This window comes from Ictalurus punctatus, chromosome 24, assembly GCF_001660625.3.
Source record: "Ictalurus punctatus breed USDA103 chromosome 24, Coco_2.0, whole genome shotgun sequence".
Taxonomy (NCBI): Eukaryota; Metazoa; Chordata; class Actinopteri; order Siluriformes; family Ictaluridae; genus Ictalurus; species Ictalurus punctatus.
In genome coordinates, this window is record NC_030439.2 from 12,272,771 (window position 1) to 12,296,454 (window position 23,684).

Genomic DNA, 23,684 nt, shown 5'->3' on the forward strand with positions numbered 1-23,684 from the left:
TTCCATCTTTATACATCACCAAACTGATATCAGTTATGTGGTTTCTATTTGTGTGGTGTGGTTTTTTCTCTCTCCATGAGTTAAGAGTACAAATTTTTTTTTAAAAACCTCATTGTGTTATGTTTCTTAATTATAAACATATGGAAGTACGGCATATTTTAATAAATGTAAAAAAAAGAATCCTATTCATTACATTTATTCACTTGGCAGACGCTTTTATCCAAAGCGACTTACAAATGAGAGAGATACAAGCAAAAGGCTTGTATCTATTCAAAGGCAAACCATTGTGGTGTAGGTGGAATAAAACACTTAGGGATGTCGACGGGTCACATGACCCCGTTGTTGATTGTTTTCCTAAAGCGAGTGTTCCAGTGTATTATTCCTTATTCAAGTCATCTCATCGTCGTTATTATTATCATCAGAAACAGACTTTTGCTCCATATTTATGTTTTTCCCCGTTGGTTGGGGGGGGGATAAATCAGTAAGTTCTTTCACTTGTCGCGCTTCTAGAATTTCAGCTGGAAATAATGTTGATTTCGTAAAAGTGGAAACGCCCGTTAGATTTCTGTTTCGGCCTGAGTGTTCAAACCGCTTCCTGTATCCGCGCGCTGACCAATCGTAAAGGACGATGTGTGACGTCACGGGGCGGGGTTTCCAGGAGCTCGCTGTTCCTGAGCAGGGGCTTTCCTCAATGACGTAAATGAAGAAGAGAAACGAGCTGCGGGTTTGATCGGCGTCGCTGTGTGTAGAGAATACAGCGTACAAGAGCAAACAGCTCATCCAGCAGACCGAGGGACTGTGTGTGTAGTGTTCATGTTAGTGTTGAAGAAAAGCCTTCCTCAGAGGAGTTAGTTGAATAAACAGAGTACACGGAAGCTCCCAGTCTAACGCCCTGTTCTCATTTACCCCGACACTGATCCGGTTTAAGGTACGTGCCTTTGTGTTAATGCGCATGCTGATGCTTGCGTTTATGAATGATGGTACATGTACATGTATATGTATATGTTTATCAACACAGAGGATGGGTTAATCTCCTGTGTGAACCAGTGCGATGATCAAATTGACGCGGACAGGATTTTTTTTTAACTCCGTCATCTTGGGTTTATTCCAACAACAGGTTTATCATCTGATATCATCCACAAGAACAGACTTTATATATTGGTTATATTTTCGAGACATGACGTTGTCAGGTGTAATGTGTAGGTGGGCTTGGGTTTATCTCCCACAGACTTCACACACACACACACACACACACACACACACACACACACAAAAGCTGTATTATTTGAAAGCTTTCCTTCCTGTTCATATTTCATTACCAGTCCGGTTTTATTCCTGATCTAATCCTAGGCCTGTAGCCTGAAACCTTTTTCCGCCTGTGTGCTTGGACAGTGCCTCCATTTCCAGTGAAAATGTAACACAGGCTTGGCTTCTGTCCAGTTTCAGATTGAATTCAGAGGAAAGTCAGTTTTTCCAGTGTATAATGACCTGCATGGTGCTGAGCACTTCCTGTATACTTGCATCCTTTTCTATACATTTACATTTGTGGCATATTTGTGACGCCATTATCCAGAGCGACTTACGTTTATTTCATTTATACACCTGAGCAGTTGGGGGTTAAGGGCTTTGCTCGAGGCTTGTGCTGGGGTTTGAACTCACTTTTGTTCATGTTTACATGGCATCTCTACAGTTTATGGAGTTTATTCTGTCATTTAACTTCCTCCTGGAAAAGCCATCTTAGCCTGAACAGCTACCAGTTGCCCAAACACAGATTAAACTGGTCAAACTGGTAGAACAGTTTTTTAACAGCTGGTTATTTTCCATCTTTGTAATTACATGTCGTTACTGTTGTGTTCATTCATTAATTCATCTTCAGTAACAGCTTTATCCTTTAACAATCCTAGGACTAACAGTGGTTGCAAGGCACAAACACACCCTGTCTGGGATGTAAGGTCAGTGCAGGGCACAACGCACACAAACATTCACCTTGTGACTTATCCAGAACAACTCACGTTGATCTCATTTTATACAACCGAGCAGTTGGGTTCCTTGCTTAAGGGATTTGAACTCACAACCTTCGGATCATTATTCCAACGCTGTAATGACTTACCACTGCCCACTGCCATCATGACTATTGGCATATTTTGAAAGGTGTGAGGAAACCAGAGAACTCTGAGGAAACCCATGCAGACACAAAGAGAAAGAGTGTATACTGTAAAACTCTGTGTGTGCGCATGCATGGTGCCCTGTTATACTGATGTTCCATCCCGGGTGTATTCCCACCTCACATCCGGTGTTCCTGGGATAGACTCCGGATCCACAATGACCCTAAACGGGATAAGGTGATTACTTAAAATAAACTAAAAGAATGTTTCTTCTTTGGTTTTTGTGTTTCAGTAATACTCAGCTGCAGATCCATAATGTGACAAAAGTCATCCCTAATATAGGCAATTTTTTTTTATATAGTTTCTACAATTGTTTCTACAATTTTACAACAGAGGACTTTTATTGGTTAAATACCATATTCTTTTTTTTTTTTTTTTCCAAAATATATTTTGTGTTAATGGAAAATGGGGTGGTGGGGGTGGTGGGGGTGGTGGGGGTGGGGGGAGCCCTGTTGTCAGTGTGCAAGGTTGATAAAGCCACAAAAGTCCTCATGATCAGTACTACACTGTGGCACTGAGCTACCTTTAGTCTGTTGTCAACCTTTCAGAAAACTCCTGGCAACAAATGCATTCAGTATCCAGAAGCATTGCTTGACCCTTGCCACAGTTACGCCATGTTTCCTGTCAGGTGACAACACCGGGGCAGTTACTATCATATCTTACCTTATCTTACCTTGGTATTCAGAGTTCATCTGCACCTGCTTTTTTTTTTGGTAAACTTGTTGTTCAGAAAATTTCGATTTACTTTTCCGCCTTATCCTCCTTAAAGTTTGTTTATATTTGAAAGCAAGTGGCTTGAACAATATGTTATGTACCTGGAATACAGATGTGTTAAAAATAGCACAGAGATGTGTTTTTAATACATTTTTCCCTACAATTATCCTAATATGCAATTTGTTTGTCTGCTAAAATTCTACTAAAATGCTCACAAAAAAAACCAAACAATTCCATGAAATTCAGGTGACATTCATTAAAAATCACTTAAACATTTGACAGATGTAAGAATTGGAGTTGATGCATACTTACAAATCTCCCGGCCATCTGGGAAGAAAAGAGTCCCACTCACTTCCATTGGTTAGTTGTTAGCTACAAGATATGGACAAATGCCTTTGGGCTTCAACTGAGAAATTGTTAGAAAATCCCAAATTGTGTAATTTTGGAAATGTGACCTCCACTCTCCTAATGAACAAAACGGCACTGTAGATTCACCAGGAGAATCTAGCTAACTTGTAAATATTTATTTTTCTGCCTTTAGCACCTCACCAGCAATTTATTTGCACAACCTAATTAATTTAACCATTACAGAGATGGTGGAAAGCATTACAACCTACTGTAACCCCCAATCCTCCCTTTCTGTCATGTTAACCTTGTGAAGAAATTTTGGCCTCGACATTACCGAGCTAGCTAAGTTCCTTTAGTCACTGACCGTCTGCACCTGTTAACCAGCATTAACATTCACGGAATACATGAAGAAACACGGCTCTAACCCATCCTCCTAATGCTAATTACTACAGCTTGCCTTGTCCAAAACACTTGCAAAATGTAGTTTAGGTTAACCCACTCTCTGTATTACATCATAGTGAACAGCTGTAATGCTACGCTATTGTTAACTTTCAAAAAGGTAATGAGAATATCTAACATTACCACGAGCTGTATGCTAAAGTAATGTTATCAACTCAGAGGAGCGTCTAGGTTAGCATCACTCATCCCTACTGTGATTGGTGATAGCATCCAGCTAGCTAACCCTAACTCAGAGAATCAGATATGATACAGACCCAGAGAATTATCGAATAAACTCAGTCCATGTTTCACAGCCAACACTGAGGAAGCAGTACATTATGTTCACTTTTGAAGCCATTGTGATTGGTAAAGTTAATCATCACTCACTGAGTTGCTGTTTTATAATGAATACATTTTCTAGAGTCTAAATATCACAATCTCAGCCAGGCATTTTCAGCAGCATTAACAGTAAATAGTGATGGACGCTAATATATCTGTGGTCATTTCGTTTCCTCACCTCAGGACTCCGACTACGCTGTTACAATCAAAAGCTCAAAACAACAAGCTTTCACTTCGAGGTGAGTTCAGAGTTTGAGGATCAAATCGGCAGTGCAGTCCGCAATGTGATTGGACAATTATTTTAACAAGTTGTGTTGGTCACTCGTGTGAAATATTTTTTCTTTCTTTTTTTTTCTTTTTTTTTTTTTTTAAAAGTCATTTATTGGATAATTGAACACATGTGTTGAAATAGTAATAACACAAAAAACGTGTGTAGGATATGAACACATCCTTTCTGAGAGTGTACCTGGGACTAGTAGGCTATGGCTAAAATGCCGTTTTTATGTCACAGCCATCTCCTGGATCAAAGCACAAACTAGTGGAGATCATTTTTGTGACTTCCCTGATTCTGAAACACCCTTTGACTAATTTAATAATCCCAGAACACTCAATAAAATGTTTTTGAGGTATATTATTGATGTATTTCTGTAACTTAGGAGTTAGCTGACTACGTGTTAGCTTATTTGAACTGCTACACAGCTGGATGCAAATAAAAAAAGTAGCTCCACTTAAATTAAAAGTTAATCATATTGGCTAATCATATGAATACCAGTTGATCATTAGATATTTGGGTGTGTGCTCGAAAGCAAAACTTTAAAGCAAGCAAAAACAAACCAAAGGTTAAAAACTCATTTTAGAAAATGGAAAGCCTAATAATGAGGCAGAGTGTTTTTTCGTATGAAATTTGTTTCTTTATACTTGTATGGGCAAAATGTTGTTGTTGTTGTTATTATTATTATTATTATTATTATTATTATTATTATTATTATTATTATTATTATTATTTTGATTCTTGGTATTTTGCTTGTAGGTCTTGTCATTTTATTTTCTACTTAAAATCTATACTCATGTTATTATCCTGCTGTGCATTAAAAAATATATATCTTTGTACCCCAAAATCATCCATTCATTTAAATTCAGTTTTACTGTGTATTTAACAATACAAAAAATGTCACATTTATAGAAATCCGGATGTAGATTTAGATCTTTAATGAGCAAGCCAGAGGCGACAGCGGCAAGGAAAAACTCCCTGAGATAACATGAGGAAGAAATGCTGAGAAGAAGCAGACTGAAAAGAGAACTCGCCGGATAGCGGGATCATAAATCATTGTAAACCATTAGTCTTTTACACCTGTATACTCTCAAGTTAAACAGCAGCAGATGTGCTAAAAGGATGTTCAGTATGAGCATATTGTTAATAGGAATGGGGTGGACACAGGACAGTGTTTACGATTACAGCAGCAGTTCTTGGGTACAAGTCGACATTATCCTGGGGAGATTATCTCATTAAATATATTCGTTATTATAGTTTATTAAATTTGTTTAAAAATGTTTTAGACATGCAATAGTGTTTTTTACTTAAAGACTGCACCTACGTTGTTACCCTGTTTCAGAAGCAGTGAGGACCTCTTGGGTGCTGATAATTAAGTTCAGCTGCTCTATGTTCAGCCCTTTCAGCAGATTGAATCAGAGGATTAAGAACACAGCAGCTTTAGTCATGTTGCATCTTAAAGGTGCATTAGTCAAGATTGGAGATCTAGCGTTTGAGTAGTTGAACTACAACAATGTAGGAATGTTTTTTGGGTTTTGTTTTTTTTTTCAGTTCATTTCGAGTTTGATTATGGCATCACTTTCAAATGATGAGAGGCTGTTTATTACGGACATTGTTAACGTTGTTAATTAGCTATAGATGATAAATGTATAAATTAAATTTCTCCATCTTGGAAAACCACTAACATTGTTTGTTCTACTTGAACTACATTTCCTTTTAATTTTTTTTCAGGCAGTTCGTACAGGATTTTTGCAGAATAAATTTTGTTGTGATTATTGCTGCCAAAACTGCTCAATTTTGCGGCATCTTTTTCCAATATTTGAATTGGCACAGTGGTGTTTGTTGGTAAATGAGACTTTTAGCTGTACTCCTGTTCGACGCATGTGAATCGAAGACGGCTTTGGCTGAATGTGCGTTATGATGACATCACAGGACATGTCTTGGCCCAAATCTGCAGAAAATCCTCAGTAATTTAGAAAATTTGCAAGCTCCTCTGATTATTTCAGAGTTAATTTCTGCGATCACAAAATCTCACAAGCCTGCAGGGACTGATCAAGTGCAGACTGTTTCTCTTTATTTCTGCTTACAGTAAAATATCTGGCTGTGCTGGGCTCTTACCTGATTCTGCCATGTTTTCCTTTTTGGACAGGCTGAGTTGGGGGCAGGGTGAAGGGGTGTTGGGGAGTGTCTATAAAAAGACTGACAGCAAGGCCATGTAAGCACAGACAATTTAGTTTATTATGGGCTCAGTTTCATCAGACCATAATGTACATGTGCTGATTCCATTGCTTAAACAAGAATTTTAAAATCATGTTCTACATCTTTTCCAGATTATTTGTCCTAGTAAGAAAAAAAAATGACTAATGCACCTTTAATGCTGTGTAGAACACCCCTCCATTTATGTGACTGAGAGTACAGTTTGTACTTTGCTCTTTTTTGATGGCAGCTGATTAGGATTTATTTATAATTAAGGCCACCTTTATTTGAGCGTATCCATGAGGGTATTTAGCATAGTGTTAAAGTGATATTTGACACTATGACTCGGTGGTGGTCTCGTGATGCTTAAAGAATATTATGTTTCTTGAACTGTACTGTTAGTCGGTTTGGTGGTTTTGTAAAAACGTGAAAATTATCAACAGCGCGCACACACAGTTATTTAGCCTCCCTTGACTAAGCACACAAAATTGATCGAATTAGTTCATTAGGCCGTCTGTTGCTGATTCTTCCAGTTTCTGGATAAGCCCGCTTTTGTGTAGCTAATCTGCAGTGTGTTACACCATCATCCTCTAGACTAAATGGCACACAGCTAGTGCATGTGTACATTAAGCTCAAATTGCATTTTCTTCAGCATACCGTCAATTAGTAAAATGCTTTTACAGATAATGTGTTTATATAAGTGAAGCAGTAATCCAGTCGTAACAAGTCTTTTCCTGTTCTTATAATCATGAAGGAGGCTCGGAGAGCAGGCCCGAACGTGTGTATGACCCTGTTCACACGTACCTGCTTAGCTGCAAATGTGACTCCAAGTATTATGTAACAAGCTGATTCAGAGGCACACCTCACGCAAAGCTGATCGTGTGTGTGTGTGTGTGTGTGGGGATGGCTGAAAGAGATGGAGAGGGCCTGAGACGAGCCCCTGTTAGTGAGCCTCTGATGGATAGCGTGGCACTGCGGCAGGGTCCGAGCTGATGAGGCTAAAGTGCTGAGATGCTCTTTCAGTGTCTGCACAGGCTGGAAATGCTGAGACCTAATGAATGAGAAGCTTTGCTCGTGCTTATCTTCCAAAAGAGTGATGGAGGATTGTGAGGATAGAGGGCATAGGCTTAAGTATATGGAGATTTGCATTGTCGATAGAGCATCTGTGATGTTGGGATTGATCACTGAGGGCATCGTATTCAGGAGAAACTATTATGCCAAGAAAGTAAAAAAGAGTCAGTCTCATCATTTGAAACATATAAATATCATCTGTACTTTCATATGATAACTTAATATTGTGAATATTTTAAATGTAAATCTGTTCTGTTTTTATCTCCCTTTTAGTTTCTCTCTCTCTCTCTCTCTCTCTCTCTCTCTCTCTCTCTCTCTTACAACTTTAATACTAATAATAACAATGCTAATATTGCTACTACTACAAATAATAACAATAATTTTTTAAAAATAGTAATTAAAAAATGTAACTTTTAATGTTTTCAAGAAAGTCTTTATTGTCCTTCAGATAAGGGAGTGGTGGTGGGAAAGGGAAAAAAGAATGAATTTGACAAACCCCATGCTTTGTTTTTACATTTTTACGGAGGGTAAATTACTACCATCGTTAGAATCATTTCCTCTGCAACTAATGCGTATTCAAAACCTTGACACAACATAGATACAGTTACAATCAAAATTATTCGACCCCCATTGCAAATCAGGTTTATTGTCAATTTACAGACCAGACTTTCAGCTGTTTGCAAAGAACAAATCAAACAAAAGCAACTGAAATAGTTCAGCACAATGAATGATTCAAGTTTTTTCCCCGAATTCAACTGAAAATGCAACTTAAAATCACTTCTCCAGTTTCCAAATTATTCAACCCCTTCATGACAAGCATCTTTAGTATTTAGTAGAGCACGATTTTGCTGTTATGACCTGCTGCAAACAAGATGCATAGCTTCTGGCAGCGTTCCTGAGGAATCTTAACCCATTCCTCATAAGCAATGGCCTCCAGTTCAGTAATATTCTTGGGTTTGCGTGCTGCAACCGCCTTCTTCAAATCCCACCACAGATCTTCTGTGGGGTTCAAGTCAGGTTTCCTGATACATCAACGAATCCATCTTGCTTTCCACACGCTGCAGGTTTCCAGTGCAAAGCAGCCCCAGAGCATCACCGAGCCACCACCATGCTTGACTGTGGACAGAGTGAGCTTTCTTCATTATTCTTCCTCCAGACATACCGCTCATCCATCGTGCTGAAAAGTTCCAGTTTTTTTTTTTTCTTCATCGCTCCACAGAACATAATCCCCAAACTTCTGTGGCTTATTTATATGATTTTGAGACGACCTTTCTTGTGCTTTTGGGTCAGTAGTGGTGTACGTCTTGGAGTTCTGACATGGAAACCTTCTGCGTTTAGTACACGCCTTACTGTGCTCACTGAAACGTCCGTGTCTGTTACCACCAAGTCTTGCTGCAGGTGTTTTGTAGTCACTTGAGGGTTTTTCACATCTTGCTCTCTCAGAAATGTGGTTTCAGCCGTTGATAGCTTCCTTTTTCTGCCCCGTCCAGGTATTTCATGCATTTTCTACCCCTAGCCAGTTCAGGTATTTCATGTGTTCCAGCTCAAGCACACCTGCTGCAACTAATGAAACCCTTGCTTATATATATATATATATATATATATATATATATATATATATATATATATATATATATATATATATATATATATATATATATATATATATATATATATATATATATATATATATATATATAATATAAATATATATATATAATATAAATATATATATATAATATAAATATATATATATAATATAAATATATATATATATATATTTTGGTGTGTAGCATGTTCTGAACATTGCTTTGCATTCATTAGCTTCCTCTTGCTTATCAGTGCAGTGGTGTTTTTGAAATCTGATTGGTTTGAGCTGCTTTATTTTAGTGTATTCAGTTTCTTCAGAACTTCATAACCAGTGTGTTGCTAAAATTAGCTGCTGTCAGACTGATAAGGAATTGTTGGGTTATTCGAACTGCTTGTGCCAGAGGAGCTATGAAGGTTGCCACTGTATAGTGCCAGTTTCTCCCTTTTTGAATGTTATATAAATATTCTCTTATTACGTGTCTGCCTTAAACCTCTTGTATTTTCTGAGCAGCTTTTGTATGTAATATTCGACACCCCACTTCATCCTACCGTATCTGTTATAACTGCCAGATTGCTTGGCAAACCTTTGTCCATTGTCTGTGACGTATATCTTATTAATGCTGCCATATGTCATACTGCCGCCTTCTGATCTAGTTTGGAGACAGACAGGGTCACGGCAAAATGTTCTTCTTTTTTGTTGTTTGTCTTTTATTTATTCGAGCGTTCTGTCGATTTTTGCCTTGTGTTATAGCTTTGATATAACCACAATTAATTATTCTAATAAATAATTAATGGAACTTATGTAGTTGTTCATAAATAGTAAAAACAGAGCTATGTTTGCTTCTGTTTTCCATTCGAAATCAACTGTACATAGAAAAAAGAAACATCACAACCATAAGTAGATGACTATGTAGATCGAATTATATCCCAGTTTGTCAAAATAGCCATGTTTTTCACCACTTTAATTATGATGGGAGAAATAATAAAGCCGCAAGCCCCTAGCAACTAGCTCCAGTCCTTTTAAATATAAGTCTGTATGAGTAATTAAGATTACTGATTGTTGACAACAGTTACTTTTTAATGTGCAACCATTAATGATTAATTAACGGCTACAAATAAGACCTCAATTTGAAATGGTTATGTTTTTATGTTTGTTTTGCACTGTGCTTCATGTTACCATTTTTGACTCTGACCAAATGAGAGACTTGTTTTGAACATGAACACAATAAAGGCATACTTTTCTGTCCAGTCCTATTTAAACATTCTGTTTTTGTTATACAGAGTCCACAGTGTCTTAAATATCATGTCAGTTCATGTTAGTTTTTTTTCAGTATCGTGATTAAATCTGATACAGTGGTTTTCGAGTTCCAGGTTTGATGTGTTGGGTCAGCATTTGGTTCTCAGGCAGCAGCAGTAAGAGTAAGCCAGAATACACTGTATAGATTCAGTAGATCCAAATTTTCCAAATCTTCCACTTCATTACATGTGATTAGATTTGGGTTCACTTCCTTCAAAATTCCAGTTCAAGCACAAGGAGTGTCTGATTCAGCCGGGAGCTCAGAAAGTATTATTAATGACTGACTGTGTTTGTAATGACGAACAAGGGTTTGAATGTAGGCGTTTGATTTGCGTGTTGTCTACATGTACATTGATGTCTTTGGGTATCGAATCACCAGCCAGTGACTTATACTCCTAAGACCTGATTAACATTTTGGAAACAGAGGTGGATCAGTAAAAAAAAAAAAAAAGTTATTGTAGACTGAAGCTATCGTTGCTGCTCTGTGGTTTAATAAACATTAACACCTTACAAAAGCTTGTTCTCGTGTGTTGAAAGGTGACACGTTGTTCTAGCGAACTCTTGCTTGTCCACCCACACACTCCACATGCACCAAACCTCATCAAAGAGAGTACAGATGGTTATTATTTGTAATCAAGTTCATTAGCAGAGTCTGCTGCTTCCTCCGAAGTGGAGTAGGGTCACAGTCACTGGGGGACCACCAGTGGGGTTGTTTTTTTGTCTTTTTTTTAAAAGAGTATATGGGCGATTCTTTTGTTTTTGCACAGGCCTTTCTGACTAAGGAAAACACCATGAGGTATGGTCTGTGTGTGTGGTTGTGTAAATAACCTGGGTCAGGGTTATTTGTGAGTGCTATTTTAAACAATAGGATTATTATTAGGGTCTAGGGCACATGTTGTGCAGGTCATTGCATATGACTGTGAGCGTGGGCCAAGATTTCAGGTCACAATAATTCCTGTTGGCATTAACATAGAAATGGGTTGCACTGACTCCAGTCGTAACTCTTAATTTCCATCAAGATCACAAAACAGGAATCAGTAGCACGTTCTCTTTTAGCCTAGTCTGTTTATGAGTCCTGAAACTTTGGGAAAGAAATGTTTCAGATTTCTTTGGAAGAAGAAAAAAACAGATGCAAATATGTATGCAAATCTCATGGACTCTAAAATGAGATAAAGAAACTGTCTTGATATGAGCTGTAGTGCACAGCACACGTCATTACAGGTTAGCTTTGATCGTGGTGAAAGATAAGAGTTTAGATTCGAGCTGTTGCTCTGAGTATGGCATTGCTCCCTCTCCTATCGCTTTTACTTCTGTTCCCGTAAAACAAAGCTGCACCACAGGGGCAGATGGCCAGGGGTTAACAGAGGAAATCGGGACATTAAATGTGCCTTGAATGTGTGTGTGTGTACACAACTGGTGGGTTTAGGTACTGTATCTTACACAAAAATAATCTGAAGCCATCCTGTAATATTGCCATTCTGTATATGCAGTATATAATGTAGTAGTCGTATATAATGTAGTAGTCATATATATATATATATATATATATATATATATATATATATATATATATATATATATATATATATATATATATATATATATATATATATATATATATATATATATAAAAAATATAATATAATATGCACGCGCTTGTGTGTGTGTGCGCGCATGTGCATTCATAAGTGCCATAGTCACTGCGATGGTCCGTGTTTGTGGTGCTGGTAGTGAGGATCACCATGGTAACCGCACTAGTAGCGCAGTGTGAAGTGGAGAGACAGAGCTGAAGAGAGTGTGCTTGTGCATTTAAGCGAAAGCCAGAAGGTGTCAGTGAGAGTGAGATAAGAAAGAACAGAGAGATAAATGAACAAAGAACTGAAGAATTGTCACCATTGGCAAATCGCTGTGGTGTTAAAAACATTTCAGGATGTGCTGGGATCTTCGTTAATTGTTTTCCTGTAACAACACAGCCTGTTGTGTTTTATTCCTTATTAATACTTATAACCTGGCACACCCACACCATAAAATAATGCACATGAACATATAATATTAATAATAATAATAATAACAAGCATATAGATAAATACATGTACAGTGTTAAATGAATAGAGGCTTGTTACAGTTGAGCATAGACTGGGGTTTTTTTTCAGTGGCTGAAGATATGTTTGCTTTCCAGGTTACTGTTTGCTTGTGTATTTCTGATTACATGACTCAGATCTCATGTGGTAATTTTGCTCCTACTGAGAGGGAAGAGTTAACAGTGAAATCGAAACAGCCAGTCTGAGACGAGGTGCGTGTGTGTGCGTGCGTGAAGGAGGGGGGTACAGAGCATGCTCCTTTTCACAGGCACACGGCTCTTCATGCTAACTTCCTGTGTCATTTCTCTTCCTTACAGACAGGCCGATTGAGAAGGACAGGAGACGAGCAGCTCAGCACAGCCGTGTGATTCAACCAAAACATCAGAGGATATTGAGCTGAGGACGCTCTGAGACGGAGGACATATTTTCTATTGTATATTATATTTCATGTTGTTTTAGAAGCTGACAGTGAAGTTTTTTTTTGTTTGTTTGTTTTTATACTGAAACCCCCCAATTTGACTAAAAACGAGTAGATTTTAGAGCTTGTAGTATTGGAAATGATGCATGTTTACTTGATTGTTTGCTAATCAGCCTGCTTGAGTGTTACAAGAACAAACCCGTAGGATGCCAAGGGGATTTTTTTGTTTTTAGTTTCTCTTTCCGTTGCGTCAACCTTGTTCAGTAAGATTAATCTCCATTTCTGTTGTTTCGTGATAAGTGCAGAACAAAGGTGTGACTGTGTGACGGGAATCTTTCACTAGTACTAGTATCAGTAACTGGATATCTGAAAATCTGATTTGGGACAATACTGCTTTTTTTTTTTTTTTTTTGGCATCTTAAATACCTGACACAAGAGTCCCTATTCGAAGATTTTGGTTCATAGTCAGTTGTACCTTATCAGGACAGAATCTAAAGGAAATCAGATCTTTCCTGGGCAATGGGATCAGAAAAAGACTCCGAATCACCCCATTCGTCTGTCAGTGGCATTCCCAATCCTAAATGTCGTGGTCCAGGCAAGAAGCAAGGCAGGATCTCCTTCGCCAACCTGTTTCACAGCAAACGTGGTTCCAGGAAGAGCAAAGCTAATTCGGGAACACCTTTAGCGCAGCAGCACAACCAGCAGCAACAGCAGCTCTTTCAGCCTCCCACTCCTACCGCTGCCTCCCCAGACCCTCTTACTGCCCACCCGGCCGAGCCTTTATCCTCCAGCCAGGCCTCTCTGGGAGGACAAGAGCTCCTCGAGTGCCCACTATGTCTGGTGCGCCAGCCACGGGATCAGCTGGCAGAGCTTCAGGGCTGCAGTCATCGCTCTTGCCTTTGCTGCCTGCGCCAGTACCTGCGCATTGAGATTACCGAGAGCCGTGTGCAGCTCAGCTGCCCCGAGTGTGCCGAGAGGTTGGTGCCCAGGCAGGTGGCACTCATCCTGGACGATGCTGCCCTGCTGGAAAAGTATGAGGAGTTTCTGCTAAGGCGATGCCTCGCCTCAGACCCCGACTGCCGCTGGTGTCCGGCTCCAGACTGCGGGTAAGAGTGAAAGTCAAACCGAGCACTTTCTAGGACGCGTAAACCTCATGTTCTACTCACTACTTAACAAGTGACTTAATCTCACTGTCCCAATTTATCTTTTTTACTCAGCAGTGATACAGTTGTAAAAGCGCACTAGGTCCTTACTGTGAAATTATAATGTTATATTTGACCGTTCTGTGATTTGAAGTGTTTCGACTGTCAATAAGGTTAAATCAGAGTCACATACACTTCTCACATGTATTCAGAGGCATTTTAATAGTGTGAACTAATTTTTTGCCAAAATATATAAATATTATAGATGCTTACAATTCTGACGGCAATGCCTTCGTTACACACATCAGTCATATAAGCCGTATTTAACACCTTGTTACATCAAAATGATGTAAACCACATTTAATGTTAATTCAGTCAAATGAAGCACATTTCATTTTAAAAACAGTGTGTGTTTAGAGGGAAAAATATAATCCTCACGTGCTGTTCATTACTTAGTAATGTTGTTTCACATTTGCAGTTTTAACGTTCATTTGAGAATATCTAATGAGTCCTCTTTTCCTAATGGTAATTGGGAGTATAAATATGAGAGAGTGAGGAAATTGAGCATTTAGTAACATTACTTTTTGATTCTACAAACATCTACAAGTTATTTTGGGGGGTTTTTTTCAAACACTGAAAAAGTTAAAATAGTATAGACAGAAAATAATAATAATAATAATAATAATAATAATAATAATAATAATAATAATAATAAGTAGTTATAGAAGTGAGGAATATAAGTCAGGATTTTACTGACAAGTCCTGGGAATTTAAAGGATAACATGAATAGCTTTCAAATTGTCAAACGTAAGAATGACATCATGTTAGTAACCATAACCAGATCAAATGATAAGATCCAATTAGTTCCTGCCAGCTTTCATTCACTGTTAGCAGTTCAGGATTTTCAGCTTGAATCTGTATATTGTGCATAGGAAACTTTTTTTTTTTTTTTTTTTTTTTTTTTTGGTCTGTAAATGTTGAACACGGTGAGTATCCCTGCTTTTGGGGCTTTTCAGTAAAGTGTAGGAGGTGCACTAAAGGTCAGAGAGAGAGAGAGAGGGAGAGAGAAAGAGAGAGCATAAGATGCCAAGTTCTGTGTGGGAAGCCATCAGAAGATGTGTCATTTGGAGAGTATATGTTTACTGTGCATGACATTGTGGCATTTAAGAGATTTGTCAGTCTCAGTAGTGGGTTGATGACCTACATATCAGGGACCTGCCTGTGTCTGTCTTTTAAGTCAGCACCACTCCTTTTCCAGCCTACAGACGGGAGTTTTCAGAAAGGGACGTTTCTGTTTAGTTTTTTTTCGAGGGAAAGAGAGATGCATTTCAGTAGCAGATGTACTGGTTAGTTTCCATGCTGCTTTCATGGTTTCTCCGAGTCAAACTGTAGCCTGTGTATGATTTTCATCTCGAAACATTCTTTCCCAATCTGAAGCTTCTCTTTCCATTTTACTGTCAGTTGCCATGGCGACTGGGATGCAGTTCGGAGCCAGCGTTGCTAGGGGTAACAGGATAGGGATGGGATTTAATTAAAGCGGTCATTACCTCCTCACTGGACCGTGGATGTGTTCTATAATGCGTATTTCTATGATGTATAAAGTCACGTATTTACTTCCACTGCTTCCCTGCTTGAGCCAGTAAAAACATGTTGGGTTTTGAAAGTATAATCCTTTTTCTAAATTGTTATTGGTGTTTGTTGAACTTGATCAGACTAGTTTGTCTATATGTAGGCTTTCCGTGGAAAATTTGTACGGGGGGGGGACTGTCCTTACTGGCGTAATCTTGTGTTTTTAGCAACATGTAACAACTTGCCGGGCAAGAGAGCTGTTTTTCAAGTTTGTTGATATTACAAGATGAAATTAGGTACACCAGTGTGGCGTTTTGGATTAACTCCTTAACGTCTTGCTTATTATTTAGTTATTACAGTACTTTTTTTGTTGTTGTTATTCAGCCCAAAACAGAATAACATGCATCCATAAGAATTTAACAAAGTTTAGCAACATTAAACTGTGTGTTTTCAGCGGGGATAGATACAACTGAAACGCATACAGAAAGTGTCAAATTCTCCCATTGAAATACATTGACAGAATATGTTTTACAGTAGTTTGTTTTACAGCTACTCAATCAACCCCACACAGACACACACAGCACAGGTGTACACTGTAGGCTCCAACGTCTCGACTTCAATCACTCTTCTTCCTTATTTTTTCCCTCCTTCTTTTCTTTCTTTCTCTTTAACATTCTTCAGAAGTACACTCAATTTAAGTCAAGCTGACATACTGTATGTCATTGTAAACTGCACCCATGCAAGCTCTTTAAAAATGTATTTATTTATTTATTTAATTTTATATACACTTTCTCCCTGCGTGTAGTATATAACCATAACTGTGCTCTAGGTAATGCTAGTGTATTGTAACCTATCAGAAAGCTTCCCTGACCTGCTCTCGTCTCTTCTGCCAGATTTGCCGTCATCGCATCAGGCTGTGCCAGCTGCCCCAGGCTTGTATGCCGCAGGGAAGGCTGCGGCGCCGAGTTCTGCTACCACTGCAAGCAGGCCTGGCATCCGAACCAGACATGTGACTCGGCCCGGCAGCAAAGGGCACTCTCCCTGAGAACACACAGCAACCACTCACCTAGTTACGCAGCCGATCAAGGGCCCAGTGAGTCCATCTCAACCACTTCATCTTTCAGCCTCAGCTTTTATACTGCTGATGCATTTCTTCAGAACAATACGCAGTGTAACTTGAGATAAATCATATCAAATAATCACTAACAGTGTTTAACAGTGTGTTCACGTCATGTTGTAATGACTGTATATACAGAAGAATTTTTAAAGCTCATGTCCTGAGCTTTAAAAATGTGTCATTTCTATAGCAATGCATATCGCCAGTTATTGATACACTAATGGATATGATTGCAAGCAGTTTTCTTAAACCCTGCATTACAGTGGACTACTGATGTAATGTGAGAAATGCAGCAGTTTACACATCCTGATTAATTACATTCATAGCTATTGTTTCTTGAAACAGTTTCCTGAAAATACAGATCTTCCAATTGGCAATTAGTAATCTGAAATTCCTCGACTGTACTATATTTAGGGCTGATAAACTAATATACTCAGTCTTTACTAGTACATCTCTAGTTTTTAGCTTATGAAATATATTTTCAGCCTCTGACCCAAATTTACGCTTTTTCAGTAATTCTGTGAGTTTACAGCAAAGTGTTACCCCTGTTAATCGCTCGAAAACTCTTACACTAGGTGACATTTGGATACAGCTTCCTCAGCATACTTTGCTACAGGAGCCTCTGTGTGTCTCTGCTTATATTAAACCCAACTCCATTAATCCCCACAGCTGATGACATCAAGCCCTGTCCCCGATGCGGCGCCTACATCATCAAGATGAATGACGGAAGCTGTAATCACATGACCTGCGCTGTGTGTGGCTGCGAGTTCTGCTGGCTGTGTATGAAGGAAATCTCTGACCTGCACTACCTCAGGTATCTCAGCTCTCATCTCAGATCAGTCTTCAGTAGTTGCTGATAAACTCCTAGAATGTCCTTAAAGTGTGTTGTATTTTGCCTCTCTGCCTACATTCAGTCTCAACCCATGCTGGGTTTTTTTTTTTCTTTCTTTCTTTTTCAGTCCTTCAGGTTGTACTTTCTGGGGGAAAAAGCCATGGAGTAGAAAGAAAAAGATCCTGTGGCAGCTTGGCACTCTTATCGGTGCGCCTGTCGGCATCACGCTGATCGCTGGCATTGCCGTGCCTGCCATGGTCATCGGCATCCCGGTTTACGTAGGACGGAAGGTGAGACACTGATCTGCTGCGCTATCAATGATCGTTCCATGACCGACTCCCTTCATTGTGCAATTCTTGGAATTTAAACATGTATAGTAGGGTGTTTATGAGGAACTGCTTTTGAATAATAAATGAGTTCTTGTCAGGGATATGGCTGAGCACTTCCTTGTTTGTTCACAGTATTATCTCACACTGTTTTCCTTGCAATGCTATCTATTAGGACATTAGCCAACATTACTAAAATCAAGTCGCTGTTTCCCTGCATGATAATAAGAACAAGTGAAGGTATATGGAATGAGTAATGAAAGGTTTGTGTAATATTTCTCAACACGAGATTATTATATAAACAAATATAAGACCGATAAGTCTATTTTTACACATATTATTTAATAATTTCATGCTTAAAACGCTCTTATTCCAAAGACAGATAATTCTGCTTCTTATTCTTGAAATAAACGCTTGAAATGAGCACAGTTATATTCCAATAGAATATGGTCCAAGCTTGAAATGAGTAACGATCTCTAGAAATAAGATTGATAAGCTTGTATTTATTTAAGTCTAATTAAAAATATTAATTGAATTTGCCTATTATCAATATATTTGTATTTGCTAGGCTATCATTTTTTGTAATGTAAGTGTATGGCTTTACTGAAACATGCTTTTACGCTTTACGGCATTTACCGCAATCTTCATTGTTGCGTCTCGGAAGAGAGAAAAAAAAAGTCCCTGAACTTTTCCACCAAAATGACCAGCACAATACACCAAAAATCAAGAAGTCTCACTTCCCCTGAATTTTCCCACACATACTTAGACTACGAAATGCACCACATCCACACCAGCGTAAACGCAGACCCGAATAAACAGGAATTCACCGGGAGCTTTAATTAAAATGCACATTTCTTATTATAACAACTCAGCTTCCTGGAGTACAGTTCATTTTCAATTAAATCCGGTGCTATGTAAAGGAAATTACATGTTCATGTTTAAGCACTGTGTCACTGTGTGCATTTGAAAGCACCGTGTCAGCAACGCATTGTCATGCTATTTTTACTTTTCCTGGCACAGATATATGCGCATTATGAGGGGAAGAAGAACTCTCAGCACAGGAGAAACCTGGCCATTACTGGTGGTGTAGCCTTGTCAATCATCACAGCCCCAGTTATTGCAGCTGTCAGTGTTGGTAAGTTTTCAGAGAAAAGTAATGGAATGGAAAAGTAAAGTCAATTCAGCAATAGTGCACAAGCAAGAGTGCGGTTAAACTGAATATTGGCCCAGCTGTGATTGGGATTCGGTGAAATTGGCGTCCCTTCTTCCTTTTCATCTTCATCTTCACAGGTTTTCCTATTTTAAGTCCAAAGTTATATTCATGAAAAAAAGTAGTTGTTGCCATGTCCACTAACGATATCATTAACACTACTGTAGTAAATGTTTCAAACTAGGAAGTGGAATTTAATGTAGTGAACACAGACTAGCAGAGTGATACACAGTGAAACATCCCAGTGCGGTTATAATAAATATCAACACTCTTGTTACACCACTCTTCCAATCAGATTAGCGGACCAGAACTAACTGTTGTGTAATAACTGCTTATAGTTCTTTAAAAAAAAAAAGAACTGTCTGTTTTTTTTTCAAAGCTTGTTCCTAAGAAGTATTTCTGCAGTTATTAGTAAAGACCTGTTTATTGATGAGTCACTTGTCACGCTCTTAGGTATTGGCGTACCGATCATGTTGGCATACGTGTATGGTGTGGTGCCAATCTCACTGTGTCGCGGTGGGGGCTGTGGGGTTAGCAGAGGGAAGGGACGAGGTGTCAGGATTGACTTTGATGAAGACGATGGACCCATTACAGGTAACAGAATTTGTTGCAACACGACATATTATTATTATTATTATTATTATTATTATTATTATTATTATTATTATTATGATTATTATTATTATTATTATTATATCTTGCTTATGTTATTTACGAATAAACCTTTTAGTTGTGTCGTGTGTTTTAATGTTTAACACATCTTTGCTCATGTAGTTGCTGACGCATGGCGAGCACTGAAATCTCCCAGCCTTGGTGAGAGCAGCCTAGAAGGAGCAGCCAGTGGCCTTAGCACCACCTCACCTAGTGAAGGCCTGTCTGTGGCCCCCGGGGGTCTCGTCGACACACCCCACTTCAACACACTAGCCGGAGGGGCTCTCGGAGCCCGGACGGGAAAATACAGCAGGTGTGACTGAGTCTTAATAATAACCAAAATCTGTGCGTTTGATTCATGGACCTGATGTAGCCCTTCTAACTTTCAGGTCAATTTACAGTAATTGAACTGTGGTGTTGTTTCAGGCTGGAGGTTCAAGGTGCTGAGATTGGAAAGGAAGGTGTACACAGAGAGACAGGAAGCTTGGGAGCAGCCAGTGACTGCGCAAGCACTCGAGGCATGGCAGGATCCATTACCTCCTCATACACGATACCTGATAGGTGTGTGTGATTCACTGTTACTCATCAGTCTGTCTGGATTTAATGTGCTGTCAAGGCAAGACCTTGATAAGATTCCACTTATATATGATTCCAGCGAAATATTTCGAACAGGCTTTGACAATACAGGAATTGTTCTGATTATGATACTTTTCTTTCTGCAGTATACATCATATTTACATTTCTGCAGTTTTTTACAGTCCTAGGACAAATAATGATCAGTTTATCTATTGGCATTTCTCTTTCTGAAAGTAATGGAAATATTATATTATTAAATATTCTATTCTAATATTATTATTATTATTATTATTATTATTATTATTATTATTATTATTATTTGATTTTTTTTTTTTTGCCTTTATAATTGCCTCCAATCTTATAGATACCCTGGTTGACAGCTGGTCATGATATTCAATGTAAAGGCTACCAAACACGGCCAGCATGAAAGTTCGTTCAAACAAATACCTAAAACTAAACCTTTTGTATAATTAGTGCTTTGTTCGAACAATTAGTGTGCGCTTTAATCTGTTTCCTTTTAGCTTCTCTCCAAAAACATTCTGGGTGGAAGAATGAGAGAGTAAATAATCCATCTCATTTGGTTTCATTAAGTCTGGAGACCAGGAGGGTCATGACAAATCAAATCATTTTTTTAAGTTGACATCGTCTTTTGTTGTTGTTATACCCGCGTTTCATTTTTAACATCTCTCCTTTTTAACATCTCTCCATCACAATTTTCTCCTTTTGTCAACCAAAAACTATGGAGGCTGCTAACTTTTGCACTGAACATAAGACTCAATAAGTATTAATGATATTTTTAACTGATGTCAATTGATCATGTAAATGAATTATTCTTGACAACAATGACTACAGATCTGTCAAAGTCAGGCTGTTTTTTTTGTTTGCTTGTTTGTTGTTGTTTTTTTGTATGTCGTTTCTAATATATTTGTGATGTATTTCAGAGAAGGCACAAATCTGGAGATTCAGGTGGACATTGAAACCAAACCCAGCCATCTGTGTTTAACCAGTGAGGAGGATCTGGCTCCCCGCGCTTGTGCCATGGCCGCTGCCTCGGCAGAGGAGCCTCAGGATTGCAGCTCTCACCGAGGGAGGGTTTTATCCCGCTCGTCTTTGGGGATGTCGTCAGGAGGCTCGCTCCGAGAGGGGCTCGGTGACGTTACGCTGGCTCAGCCCGAGAGCATCCGCAGTGACCTGGAGACCTCCGATACGCAGTCAGATGACATCGCCGAGCTCACATCAGAGGACTGCGACTCTCCTAACCCTCCTCCTCAACCCACCTGCCGAGCCCAGAACTCCACCGATGGCCTGCACTGCCCCGATAACGTCATCCTTTCTGTCTGAAAGGACCAGAGAGCTTTGACTACTTGTTTGTATTATTTTGCTTTTTAAAAAAAATTATAATAAATAAGACGGCTTACATGCTCTCTGGGGAATTTGGTGGCTTGTGTCTGCCTGTTGCTCTGTCCATCTTGCCTAAATTACTGACAGGGCTCTACCTCTACGATTCAGACTGTTAGTCATTCATGTACCAACTGGTGCAAAAAAATGCCTTGGCTATTGAAGCAAAAATTAAATAAAATAAATAAATAAACCATTGCGACAAGAATTCCTGTCAGGAGAGACAAAAGAAAAATAATGCCAGACAAGTAATACTGAAAATAGTATCAAGCACACATGTAAGATTTATGAGGAACTCTGGAAAACGGTCTATATGTGGAATGTAATGTTTTTAAATGTATGTTGGGAGTGAGTGTATATCTTTTTTTTAAATTTATAACAAACCTGGAAATTGTATAATTTGCTGTATGCATGTGTATGTATGTATGCATGACCCGCACTTGTATACAAGGATACAAGTGCAGTATGTAGTAGTTGCACTGACCAAGTTTGCACAGTGATAAGACGTAAATGGACCTGCACGTGAGTCTCACCTGCACAGAGAATGAAGTTCAGTGATGGAGGGGAGGCACTGTTATGTATGGAACAAAGCACGATTATGGGTTAATAAGCAATGGTGGGGGCGTCGCCTCTATTACCAGCCCTAAGCTGATTATTTTCCTGTAAAAGGACCTCCTGAAGTGTTGTATTCCTCTTATACCACAGCAATTATGCCAACAATTACATTTTTTATTTATTTATTAAACTTTTTATCTATTTATAATTACATTTATGGAACGTCTCTGAAACAGGTTTGTTCGCAAGACTTTCCTCTGTTGGATAACCTAAGGTGAAAAAAAGAGAGCTTTAACTCTCTCTAACTTTTAACACTAGGGATTTTTTTCCCCCAAAAATTGCTGTATGAACGCTTCATCATAGCGGCAGTTATGTTATTTTTTTTAAATCTGTTGATGTGGAGCGCCTGTAATACAAGTTCTTACCATGATATGATACCATATCAGAACGAGCTCCTTCTGACCAATCAGATGTAAGAGTTTAGCAGTGCTGTGGTAAAGAAGTCAAATCACTTCACAAGCATACAGTTCCACCTTAATCCTTGTCTGTCTGCCTTAGAGCCATCACTCTCTCCATCATGCTCTGTCCCTTTCCCACTGACAACACTATGTGCTCATGTCTGCTAGTTTGTGTGTGTGAGTGCGAGTATGTGTGCGTGTGTGTGTGTGTCTGTTATTTGCGAGTTTGTATTAAATAGCAAAGATTTAAAGCATCGACAGTCAGAAAGACCACCTGATGCACTTTTTTTTTGTAATAAAGCCTTGTATTATCATGGACTCCCTGCAGTGTGTTTGGACTTGAGCGTTTCTAAATAATAAATTTAATCAAATCATCAGCTTCTTGCACTTTATCCCAGTATTTGTCATTGCCCTGAAAGCTAGTCTTACTTGTATACTTTGCATCCATCTGATTCATTTTCTTTTAATTGTACCTCCCCAAAATGACAAACCATTTGATTGTTATATTATTGTGGAATGTAATGGAATATTATCCTTTTTTTTTTTTTTTCATATGCTGCATTTTTTTGCTTCTTATGTGTCTTCAATTATAAAAACTTAATCATAAACTAATGAATGTTATTTCATAAAAAAATTAATTGTGGTCTTTCTTTAAATACCAGCCCTGGAAATGTGATCCAGTCAACACAGCATTTGTGCTATACTGGGGGCAATGTGCTGAACCTAATTAATATTGATATGAAAAACAGTATTAAAAGAACACTTCTTTCTTGCACAGTTCGTGCCTCAACACAGTGCACTTGGCAAAGACAAGAGGATTATGAGAATAAACATTTATGTGTTGCAACAGCTCGTTTTGTATTTTCTGTTTACTGTCTAAAGATGGCAGACATTTCTTGCTGATTTCTTAGTCTAGTATTAC

General features: G+C 38.6%; 1 protein-coding gene across 1 annotated transcript; it reads left to right on the forward strand.

The window, feature by feature from the left end:
* Nucleotides 1–671: 671 nt before the first annotated feature.
* On the forward strand, nucleotides 672–23,609 carry rnf19b (ring finger protein 19B). Its single transcript, XM_017454608.3, has 10 exons — nucleotides 672–928; nucleotides 12,828–14,034; nucleotides 16,533–16,732; nucleotides 17,426–17,570; nucleotides 17,716–17,878; nucleotides 18,935–19,049; nucleotides 19,578–19,718; nucleotides 19,899–20,088; nucleotides 20,202–20,336; nucleotides 21,293–23,609. The coding sequence occupies exons 2-10, from the start codon at nucleotides 13,448–13,450 to the stop codon at nucleotides 21,690–21,692; spliced, it is 2,076 nt and encodes a 691-aa protein (XP_017310097.1). The 5' UTR covers nucleotides 672–928; nucleotides 12,828–13,447; the 3' UTR covers nucleotides 21,693–23,609.
* Nucleotides 23,610–23,684: the final 75 nt, after the last annotated feature.

What these genes read in the sequence shown, in the direction of transcription:
- rnf19b (XM_017454608.3), top strand. Translation starts at nt 13,448, where the DNA reads ATGGGATCAGAAAAAGACTCCGAATCACCCCATTCGTCTGTCAGTGGC. An exon ending in CGGACGGGAAAATACAGCAG is followed by an intron (nt 20,089 to 20,201) that starts GTGTGACTGAGT and finishes GTGTTGTTTCAG; the next exon opens with GCTGGAGGTTCAAGGTGCTG. An exon ending in TCATACACGATACCTGATAG is followed by an intron (nt 20,337 to 21,292) that starts GTGTGTGTGATT and finishes GATGTATTTCAG; the next exon opens with AGAAGGCACAAATCTGGAGA.